Source organism: Galeopterus variegatus, unplaced genomic scaffold (genome assembly GCF_000696425.1).
Source record: "Galeopterus variegatus unplaced genomic scaffold, G_variegatus-3.0.2 Scaffold4944, whole genome shotgun sequence".
Classification (NCBI taxonomy): domain Eukaryota; kingdom Metazoa; phylum Chordata; class Mammalia; order Dermoptera; family Cynocephalidae; genus Galeopterus; species Galeopterus variegatus.
Window position 1 is genome coordinate 386 of NW_007731055.1, and position 12025 is coordinate 12410.

Genomic DNA, 12025 nt, shown 5'->3' on the forward strand with positions numbered 1-12025 from the left:
GCTCTGCACCCTTTCAGATGAGACTTTGACCAATGAGCCCCCACTTGACCCTCTTTTCTCTCCTTACAGTGTATGCTCATTGTGTTATATATTCACTCTTTCTATGATTTTTCATGAAAGGGCACAGAATTTAGAGTCAGACAGTCCCAGGTTGGAATCCTAGCTCTGCACCCTTTCGGATGAGACTTTGACCAATGAGCCCCCACTTGACCCTCTTTTCTCTCCTTACAGTGTATGCTCATTGTTATATATTCACTCTTTCTATGATTTTTCACGCTTGTGAGTATGCTATCATGCCTGCGTTATTCCTTTACATAGGGCATATTTAATAAATAGTACATTTAATAAATTCTTGTAAGTATAAGTATTGCCATAGCTGAGATTTTCACATGATGGCGCCTTCAGCTAGGAGAGATCAAAGGACAAAGAGAGGTCCTTCAGTCTTGGACAAACTTTGCCCCTTCCAGCTGCATATGGTTCCCAGATTGGAGATGGAATGGAAGGAGATATAGCTGTCTCTTCTACCCACCCCCTCTGGGGGATCATGTCTCCTGAGGTACTGCCTTGGTGCAGCAGCTCAGCATGTGCCCAGGGTGCTTACATCAGCGTTGCATGCACAATTTAAAGATAAGAATGATAAGTTTTTATTTTTTTACAGGATGCATTTTAACTTTCATACATTTGGGGCAGGTTAAATGCATAAAAAGTGGGAGATGGTACAAGCCTGGGAATGTATCGTATTTAAAATATTATTATGGCAAAAATTCCCCTTTATAAGATTCTTCTATAAGTTGCATTTCCTCTGATATTAAACATGGCCCTCCATATATACTGGGTCAAAATATTTTGTGAGCTTCTCTGGATTGAACCTCAGTATGGCCACTTACCAGCTGGATGGCTTAACCTTTCTGAACCTTACTTTCCTCATTTATAAGATGGGAATAATTCTCTACTATGAGGGAATCATGACCTCTTGTATATTCAGTGCATCTCACTACATCTGCCTGATCACCTTTAATTTTTATATTATAAATATACCTACCTAGACTTCCTAGAAATCCATCCTTTTCCCTTGGCCAGATATATTCCCCAGAGGTCAGGACTAATAACCCCCAGAGATGGTGATGGTATTGTTTTTTTCTGCCCTGGTACCCCACCCTGGGCTTCAGAGGTAAGCCATTTCCTTCCACTAAAGGTTCTTCCACTGGCAGTTAATTATTTCAGTGCATTGCTTTGGAAAGCATCTCTTTTAAAAATTGTGCAATGAATCTCAAGCCTGTTCCTTCTTTCTCTGAAATAATGGACACATTTTCAGAAGGGCATGAGGGCTTTTCTGAGTCTAAGAACCTAAAATTCTACAATTGACAATTTTGAACATCTTTGAGAGAAAATGCACAATCCATGACCAAACCAGAATATACTGAGAAAATAATTTATTCAATTGTAAATCAGAACTTTTATTTAAAAAAAATATTATAACAACTATTAATGAGATCTTGAATTCATCCATTGGGATTTAAATTTAAATGAATTTTTTAAAAATCAAGAAATTCCCTCAAAAGTAAACATCAGCTCTGTTCTCTAAACTTTCAGGATAGATCATTTCTTTGTTTCAGGATTTAAACCATTAAACTCACACTCCTCCAGATTGGATCCAAGACAACTTGAGTAATAGAGAAGCAAGATTCTTAACTGACATGTTATCTCCTTTTTCTTTTTCAAAGCCCACTAATCCAGGAGTTTTGTTTTGTTTTGTTAGATGTGAGATTTTTTTTTGGCAAGGATTGAAGAGTAGGAGACACAATGAAAGGGCAGATGAAATGCAGGTTTTGTTTTATCAAAGGAGCCCATCGCCTTGTACATCAAGCCAGTGCAAGGGCTTTTCAAATAAATTGCTTGAAAGTAGAAACAAATGACCTAAACTGGAACACAAGCAAAACATAAATAGTCATGCACCACCTAATGACGTTATGGCCAATTATGATGGCTGGAGCTTACAGCCTAAGTGTGTAGTAGGCTATGCCGTCTAGGTTTGTGTCAGTGCACTCTCTGATGTTTGCACAATGATGAAATTGCCCAACGATGCATTTCTCAGAACGAATCCCTCCTTAAGTGATGCATGAGCGTATATGTGACTATGTAAATGTTGCCTCCTAACTTCCTGTGCATTGACTTGCTTCACTCTAATATGCAGGATTTCACAGCTTCTTTTAGAGAAGGGAATTGAATGTTAAGTTGTTCAGTCATGAGGACTGGGTCTCCCATTGCCCTTGTTATAAAATCAATTTACTGTTTTGTTAAGTATGTCTGGTTGTTACACTTCCATAGTGCAGATGGAGCAGGGGGAAATGAGAGGTTACTTAGTAGGAGGCTGTTCCTCTGGTCCACTCCTTGATCTCAGCCCTTCAAGTTGGGGCATGATGGGCTGAGGGACCCCGAGTCTTAGAGCGGGTGGTAGGGCCAGCTGATGACTGTCCTCAGATGAAGCCCAAGTCCTGGAAATGTAACTCCCTGCAAGCCTCTTCAAATCCACATCGGGCCTTTGCCTTCTCTGACACCATCCACAGCCCTTTACCAAGGATCGGAAGCCACCAGTTGCAGAGTCTGGTAGACTGAATATAACTTGGGCAAAACAAGAAGCATCTTCTACTCAAGTTCCTGCTGCTCTGTTAGTCATGAGGTCAAGGAGGCTGGAGATCATCCACACTGCCTCCCATTCAGCGCCTGGATCCACGATGCATGTAAGCACCAACACTGGACCCTGTGTCCCTCCAGGGTGGCACTGCCCCACAGTGAAGAGCCCCTTTCTTTCCACTTTCTTTCCTCTTCTTTGCTATATCACATTGCAAACTCATGTTGAAACTTTGTTTTCACTTCATGCTGAGCAGCCACTGGCTCATTCATATTCCCTGGAACTCTGAAATTCACCACCATGCTGTCCACTGGGAATTTCCACCAGTCTTTCACACAGAAGCCAAACAACATCCTGATGAGAAAAGGACATGGACTATAGATAGCCTGAAGCAATCTGCTGTTTAAGACTTTGAGGGTTGCCAGGGTAGATGCCTCCTTACTAAGAGTTCTCCAGCTGTGAAGCAACTCTGTGTTGCTTTAGACCCCCTCAAAAACAGGAAGACATTGAAATCAAGGGGACAACCCCCCCACAACAGTATCTTGTTGCCGAACCTTCTGTTAGCACCCTTTTCTCCAGTACATTATCTGGCACCTGTAGAGTGTTTCTGGCTTATTTTATGCCTATGACAATTTTTTTTGGTTCAGCTGATAGTATTTCTCCCAAACCCAGAATAGATAAGAAATCACTGGGAATTTACATATGATTACCATTGATTCATTCTCCCATATTACAAGGCTCAAAGTTACAAGGAGGAATATACATTTGCCGTGTTGGTGTTTTGTTAGTACTTTTTAAAGTTAAAATTGTTACTTTTCTGAGGAAGTAGCCAGAATAATACTCTCTCAAATTCAGAAGCCTACTGGCACAATTTGATGTCAGATATTATTTCTAACCAAATTATACTCTTTTGTCTGCCAAGATAGCTTGACAATTTTAATATCTGAAGGCAGGCCTATGTGATAATCCCAGCAGTATTCTGGGGACAAGATTTTAGTGGGTTTGTGGAGAAGGAAATACTTGTTTAGGTGACTTTCATCATGCCACTCAGCTTCTATGTCATTTTTCTTGTCCTGGAGGATTCCCTTAAAGCACTCCTGGGTGATGTTCAGAACCTGCATGGGTGTTCCTCCAAAAATGGCCGCGTGGTAATAAAAATCCCCCTCACCGAATGGGATGTATGCTGCTGACTCTTTCCGCCTCTCATAGGTAAACTGGTATGGATATTTGTTGTACCACCAGGCCTGTAGTTGAGCCACCGACTGGCCCAGGGTCTCTACCCCAAAATTGTCTTGGAAGACCTGGTCAACATCCATGCAGAAGAGGAAGTCGACCTCGTGCTGGATGTGGGCAGTGATGTGCTCTCCGATGGTCTTCATGCGCATCATGCTGATGTCCTGCCACCTCTTCTCAGGCTTGATCTCAAACACTTTGAAGAAGCGTAGAGGACCCAGCTCGATCAAAGGCATCTTGGAGAGGTCGTCCATCATAATGTAAAAGATGACTTTGTGGCCAACCATGAAGTACTTATTAGCAGATGTTATGAACTCCTTTAAGTAATGCTCAATGTATCTGAAACCAAGAAAAAAGGGATACATTTAACCTCTGGGATTCCCTGCAGGAAACCACGTGCTATTATAATCACCTTGTCTGTATTTTAAGGTTAGGAGGTGAATAATTTCTCCCCACCCCAGACATGTGTTTTCATGTGAAGGGATATCTGTCAGTGGAACACTTCTGGCTACTCTCCACCATTCAGTCACTTAGTCCTGGGGGAGATGGAATGACTAGTCTGGCTGCCAATTTTGGAGGAGCAATCGGGCATGCACAGTCCTGTCCCCTTCTCTCCTCTTGCTTTTGGAAGCCAGCCAGTCGGAGAGAGCATGTGTTCTCAGCTGCCCTGGGCCTTGCAAAAACCTTAGTGGTACAGGCTCCATTCCCAAATCCAGAGGCCTGCAGTTTTTAATATTGTAGGTGCCCGGGTGCCTAAGTCCTTCTGTCTCTGTGGTTCAATATTTAGGAGGGCTAGGGCCTGCGTATATAAGCTGCATCCCCCAATACCAGCTTCAACTGTAATGCAGGTGATATTTACTACATCTGCCTTACACCTTTATCTTATTTATCAATTAATTCAGACTTCGGGCAGTCAAAGGGGGTGCAGGTTCCTGAGCATCCCTCAAAACCAGAGGCAAAGATGATGTGACCCTTGGGTCCTTTAGGAATGCATTAGGCCCAACCAGCATCACTCTGTGACACAGAGAATGAGTTACGAGACATGGATCTCTTTCCATATTACATAGTCACTTGGGAGCCTCTCACTGGTCACTCAAAACACAAATCTATTGTCCACACACCACCATTATAAAATCCATTCAAACACTAGTGCAAACTAACTCTGATTAACCTTATTTTAACCATTTTCTCTGTCTTTAAAAAAAAAGACAATTTTTTTAGAGCGGTTTTAGGTTCACAGCAAAATGGAGCCAAAAGTGCACTAGTGCAAACTAACTCTGATTAACCTTATTTTAACCATTTTCTCTGTCTTTAAAAAAAAGACAATTTTTTTAGAGCAGTTTTAGGTTCACAGCAAAATGGAGCCAAAAGTGCTGAGAGTTCCCACATACCTCCTGCCCCCACACACAGACAGCCTCCCACATCAACATCCTGTACCAGAGCAGTATCTTTGTTACAACTAATGATCCTACATTAATACACCACTATCATCCAAAGCCCCGAGTTTACATCAGAGTTCACTCCTGGCGTTATACATTCCCTAGGTTTTAGCAAATGGAAGAGCAGTATCTTTGTTACAACTAATGATCCTACATTAATACACCACTATCATCCAAAGCCCAGAGTTTACATCAGAGTTCACTCCTGGCGTTATACATTCCCTAGGTTTTAGCAAATGGATAATGTCGTGCATCCACCATTACAGTATCATACAGAACAGTTTCACCACCCTAAAAATCCCCTATGCTCTGCCTATTCATCCCTCCCTCCTTCCCAACCTGTCACAACCACTAATCTTTTTACTGTCCCCTAAGTTTTGCCTTTCCCAGAACGTCATACAGTTGGCAACATACAGTAAGTAGCCTTTTTAGTTTGGCTTCTTTCACTTAGTAATATGCATTTAGGATTCCTCTATGTCTTTTCCCGGCTTGATAGCTCGTGTCTTTTTCGCACTGAGTAATCTTCTATTGTCTGGATGTACCAAAGTTTATTTTTCCATTCACTTCTGAAGGACATCTTAGTTGTTTCCAAGTTTTGGCAATTCTGAATCAATCTTCTATAAACATCGAGTACAGGTTTTGTATAGACATACTTTTCAACTCACTTGGGTGAATACTTAGGAACTCAAGGGCTGGATTCTATGGTAAGAGTATGTTTAGTTTTGTAAGAAACTACCCAACTGTCTCTTACAGTGGCTGCACCATTTTACATTCTCAGCAGAAATGAATGAGTGTTCCTGTTGCTCCACATCCGTGTCAGCATGTGTGTTGTCAGCGATTTGGATTTTGGCCATTCTAATAGGTATGTAGCAATATTTTAACTATTTATCTATTCATTAAAAAAACATTACATCGATGTCTTCTGTCAGCCCAAGCTATAGACTATCTGTGAAGCCATGCTCTGGAGATTATAGGGGAAAAGAAGAAGTCAGATGCTTAAAACAATTCATCCAAACCCAAAACTGGTGTGCAGTCAATGGGGACCAAATTTAATTTACTGATGACACAACAACTGGCCAGGCGGGATGCTTTGTGAGTAATAATGACTGGCATTCTTTTCACTTTTTGTTGCTGCTTGGATTCCTTTTCTTTGCTACCAAAATAAAGTGTGCTTTTAATCTTGGCTTCTGGAAACCTCCGGGTTTCAAGTATTGATTCTTTAAATGGAGAGAATATATCTGAGCAATATAAAGAGGGACTCTGACATGACTCTGTGGCTGGTGGCCAGGAAATTCTTGGTACTCTAGAACTTCAAGAAAAATCTATCATGCCCTGAAGCTTGGGAAACAATACTGGGGTTGGGCAGGGGTGGGAGGGAGTCATTGTGAGGTTCAACATTGTTTAGAGATGAAAGCACTGCAGTTGGCTCCATGCATTGTTATTTGAAAACAAACCAAACATCACACTTCCTAAATTTCCAAATCCACTTGTTATGGGGATTTATTGCTGCTGAGTACAAACAAGCCTCTCTTGCCTCATAGCCGAGAGCACAGTGCTTTCACCGGGATGTGCAATCTGCAGTGGAGTTCTGCAGAGTTGCATTTGGTTGGTTGAAGCCATTGTGGGGCAGGGGGCAACGTTCTGTTCTTTTTGGAAACACCAGGATCAAATCAATCTGTAATGTGGCTGCCTTGTCCCCTTTCGTGCCAAAGGATTAGGTGAGCTGAGCATTGGCTCCTGACGACAATGGTACAGATTCTTCTAGTAAAAATGTCAAAACTCTACAACCCTTCTCTATCAAAGACGCCACATAGGTGTCTGGAATCAGCACATTCAGTGACGTTAGAACTTGATTAGTATCATTAATGACAGCAACAGTGATGGCTGCTGGGTTGGGGAAGGATATCTTTGGGGAACTATCAGATCTTCACAGAGCTCTCTTTCAGGCTCCACCTTGATAAAACTCAAGCTCAGATCAACCTGAGTCTTTAACTCTCTTTGTACAAGGTAAGGGAATCAACTTTTCACGTGGCCTTTTCAGAACAGGTACTTTTCTCACAGAGCTCTCTTTCAGGCTCCACCTTGATAAAACTCAAGCTCAGATCAACCTGAGTCTTCAACTCTCTTTGTACAAGGTAAGGGAATCAACTTTTCACGTGGCCTTTTCAGAACAGGTACTTTTAGGAAAGGCCCAGAGGGCAGAAAAAAATAGAAAAATTGAACTTTTTTGTTTTGGGGAAAAATAATTTTGAAAATTCTCCAGAAAAGCAAAATGGGTTATATTTAAAAACTAATATTACAGGTACGACTTTTAAGAAAGAATGATGGTAGTTTTTCTGTATCAAATGTTCTGAACAGTAAACGGAAGCCGAAACTGAACACTATCCAAGCTTTAGAAGAGGAAGTTCTCAGCAGCCAAATCTCCCAGGGCCAAATCCTCCAGGAGCGATAGGGTCCAAGTGACCTGAAGAGCCCACGGAAGTGGTCAGCCATGCTCCAACATTGACAACCACTGTGCTTAGCTCATGCTGTGCCTAGAACTGGCTGTAAGTCTTTCTGTCCTTGGTCCTGGGCCTCGAGAACTGTCTAGAAGCTGGCATGTTTGGAATTTCCAAAGGAGGCCATGGAGGTCGGGGAGAAGGTGGCTGTGAGTGTGCTGTTGGCTCTGGGTTTGGTGGGTGCAGCAGACACCTTTGCCTGCAACCTGAAACCTTCACTTTGATGTGGGAATGGGTGGGCTCACCTACTATTGTTTTGTTCTTACCCTTTTAGGGCCTTAGCAGAAGGATTCTGAAGTGGTCCCACGTAAACATTCTCCTGTCTAACATTTCAGGTGAGTCATGAGCGGCCTCCATGAGTTTAGGGGTCCCCTCACAAACATTTTGACAGCAGAACAAGAAAAAGTCAAGGACAATTTTATCAGTGATACCTACCTTCCAACAGCAAAAACTGTCAACCCCACCGTAATTTTCTGTTTGGCATAATAATCTTCCAGGACGGCTCCATTATAAGTGCCTTCCCACACAATAGGCGCATTCCATTCGGTCATTGTCACAACCTCCGGGCGTTTCCTGGTGATAAAACATAGAGCCACATGAGTCAGGACAGCCTTGCCAAGGCAGGGCAGAGATTGTCTGAGGAAAAATGGGTCAGCTATGATTGCAGTGACTGGCCCAGAATCCTGACAGTAGCTTAACTCCAAGCACCTGGCTGGGAGGTGTGACATTTGCAGGGGCAGCATCTTCTGGGTGAGGGACAGGAGGCTCTGGCCCAGGTGCCTCTGAGGGCTGTCTTGTGGCCCTTAGATCTCACCTGTAAGATCCTTTGGTTTTTTCTTGGTTCTCCTCCTACTGCTAAATCCCTTTCCCTACCTCCCCGGCTCCTTCCTAAGCTGCCAGTGGCACCTGTGGGTGTTATTTACCCCTGTGCTGCCATCTGAGCGTAAGAAGATCCTGATCCTTGGCACAAGGGGACGAGAGGGTGACACTGGAGCTCTACTGCTAAATCCCTTTCCCTACCTCCCCGGCTCCTTCCTAAGCTGCCAGTGGCACCTGTGTGTGTTATTTACCCCTGTGCTGCCATCTGAGCGTAAGAAGATCCTGATCCTTGGCACAAGGGGACGAGAGGGTGACACTGGAGCCGAAAGACAAAAAGCTATTTCAATTTGCCTTTTGCCAGAAAGGGACTTCTGTACAGGAACCTGGTTATTGGCCAGAAGGGACCCAGACTAAGGGGATTCTGGTGTCACTGTTCATTTTACAAACAAAGAGACAAAGGCACCCAGAAAGGAAGGGACGAGCAAAGGCCCAACAAGGCCAAGGCTGGAACAAAGGACCCTGGTGAAGACCCTCTCCTGAGACCACATTGCTTCTTTACTGGGAACCCAAAAGGGGCGTTAGGGGGACATGTTTTCTGCACTGAGCTTGAAAGGGACTTGGCAAAGCCAACACACACAGAGGAAGTGACCTAAGAGCAGTGGCAAAGCACAGAACCACCGTGAAGGGTAAAGAGGGAGTGGTGGAGACTTGTCCAACCACTACTGCTCAGAAAGTGGCCGCATTTCCCCCATTAGGGAGCGGAGATTTGGTACATGGTCATTTAGATTCAAACCCCAGTATGGGTCTGGCACCCTGCTTGGCATTTGCTTGTCTGTTCTTTGCTAGGGGAAGTATCTTGGCTCAACCCCCAGCAGGCGACAGATTGGGGCAAAGTCTTTGTGGTCCCTGCTGGCTGGGCTCATGCGACCCTGGTCAGGCTGTTGGGAAGTCTGGGCAGCAAAACATCCCCAGCCCTTTACATAGCCAGTGGAGGGCAGGGTTTTCACAAAACTGCTCAACCCCATCAGCAAAGCTGGGTTATTCCACAGTGAGGCTGATGGGCAAGGCTGGGTCATCCGCTGTCTGTTCCTGGCCCCAGTGCAGCTCCAGCTCAAGCCCCAGCATGGAAGGAGCCTCAGCAGACTCTCCCTCAAGACTCCTGTCTCTCTGTCACCAAGCTCTGCCCTCCCACCCCAGCCCTGTGCCCTGCTCTGGCCTGCTTCCTCGTTCCCCAGCATAGCAGAGTTGCAGAAATGGTGAAACAGGGAAGACTTTCAGGCTGCTCTCCTGACTTGTGCCATCTTGTCTGGAGTCTCAAACTCTGAGACTCCTCTCTGCCCTCAGCACCCCAGGTGCACCTGCTGCATGAAGGACACAGCTGCTCCCTGCTTGCTTCAATCATGAAAGAAACTACCATGGACTCTACACCAACCTGTTCCAGATGCCTTCATATACACTTTCTCATATAGTCTTTGCGGCAGCCCTGTGATGTCCATCATCCAAACCAAGGCTCAGAGAAGCTTGGTTGACTTGTTCAAGGCCATGCAGCTGATCGCTGATGATGGCAGCTAACACACCCTGAGCACTTCCTGTGGGACCAGGCACTGTGCAAAGCGATCACCCTTCTGAGGTGGGTGCTATTTTGTTTTCCATTTTACCAGTGAAGAAACTGTAGCACAGAGAGTTTAAGTAACTTGCCTGAGATCACACAGCTAGTAAGGGGTAAAGATGAGATTTGAACCCAGGTAGTCCGAGTCTGCAGTTCATGCTCTAAGCCACCACCCTATATTGCTTCTTATAGACATTTACTTGCTATGCAGATAAAGCTGGGCTTATAACTGAGGTTTGTCCTGATCTAAACTTTCTCACTTAGCTGCTTTAGCATTTTCACCAGTGCAAACAGAAATAATGAGCTTTTTTCTTGTTTTCAGAAGCTTACACGGTCCTTTTAGTCCTATAAAAACTCCAGCTTTGTTGAATGACAGGATTTCAAACAACAACAACAAAAAACCACACACACAACACACACGTGGCTTATACTTCTATAACCAATGTTTCTAAACTTGTCTCTCATGTCTCACCACCTCATTCATTGCAGTCTCTTAGTTTTAGTCCATCAAACGTCTTTTAGTAGTTCTAACCCAGTCCACTAGACTTGGCTAGTAGTTGTGCATGAGCTGGACATTTGGTAAGTAGGTAACATTATGTAAAAAAAAAAAAAAAAAGAGGAGGAGTAGGTACACTGATTGAATACTTACTGTGTCCCAGGGACTAAGCACTTGCCTTTCATTCTCTCATTTAATCTTTACAACCACCCCCATGAAAGGGGTGCTGTCATCACCCCCACTTTACAAATAAAGAAAGCGGGGTAGGTGAGAAGGAAAAGGGAACAGAGTCTTTTGCCCTTTACTTTATATGAAGGGCCAAACCGAGGCACTCATCCTATGACATGCATTTCCCAAGTCCTGGTCTGGACCAGGTCGTCTAGTGCTCAGCACTGAGATCAGAGAAATGCGACCCAGTCCTGCCCCTTGAGAGTCTTGCAGTCCCAGCAGGTGGTCAGCCTGCTCCATGCTCCTCAACTGCATGACCACTAAGTCCACATCTTCTAGAAAGACCAAGTCAGAAAGCCAGTGTTCAGTTTGGTTACCTGGATGGGAAGGATTCCTTTAAGCAGAAAGAAAAAGTAGCAATGTTAAATATGAATTTTTAATTAAAAATAAAAATGTTCTATTTCCAGCTGTTAATTACTTATTTCCACTGACAATTCTAACATGGCAGCAACCCTAAGAAGCCAGACAACAGCCTGAAAGTGCAGGCCGTGGGATTGGGGGGGAATGAGGTCAAGATGGGCTTCCTGGATGAATCTCTGTATCGAGGAGCCTTAGTCATCAAAACCCAAGAAAAGAAGTGACTGATGGCAGCCCACACATGTGCAAAAGCTGGTCTTTGACAATGTCAACTGCCAGGGAAGTCCAGGATCACAAAGATGAGGCTCTAAAAGGAAGAAAAAATGCCAGGAAAGAGCTGCTCAAATGCCTTCCTTCCAAGAGGCACCCAAACGTGTGACATTGTCAGGTGCAGTGACACCAGTCCAGATCAAAAGCTTCCCCCAAATTAAAGGGCCTCCATCACCAAAGCCTTGTTAGGTTATTGGTAGCTTTTTAATTTTATGTATTTATTTATGGGTACGTTGCAGTACCCGAGTCAGGTAGAGGAAATGTTAAATTTCTATTAATCATGCAGTAAGTAAAAATAGATGTGGAATGTACACAAGGCATTATTGACTGAACTCCTTCTAAGCAGCACCCTGCTAGACAGGGATCCAGCGAAGAGCTGGTGGTGCCATGGACAGGAGCAGGGCTGTGGAGTAGGGAGAAGGGGGTGACGTGGAGGGGATTCTA

General features: G+C 44.1%; 1 protein-coding gene across 2 annotated transcripts in view; it reads right to left on the bottom strand.

Annotated features, from left to right (window-relative positions):
- Positions 1-1416: 1416 nt before the first annotated feature.
- Positions 1417-12025, bottom strand: part of LOC103604067 (N-acetyllactosaminide alpha-1,3-galactosyltransferase) — an 80774-nt gene continuing 70165 nt past the window's right edge. For both annotated transcript variants that reach the window (XM_008588663.1, XM_008588662.1), the window contains 2 exons: positions 8238-8375; positions 1417-4204 (listed from right to left, as the gene is read on the bottom strand). In XM_008588663.1, coding sequence (XP_008586885.1) covers positions 3511-4204; positions 8238-8375 — 832 coding nt within the window. In that variant the 3' untranslated portion in view covers positions 1417-3510. The remainder of the gene's footprint in view (positions 4205-8237; positions 8376-12025) is intronic.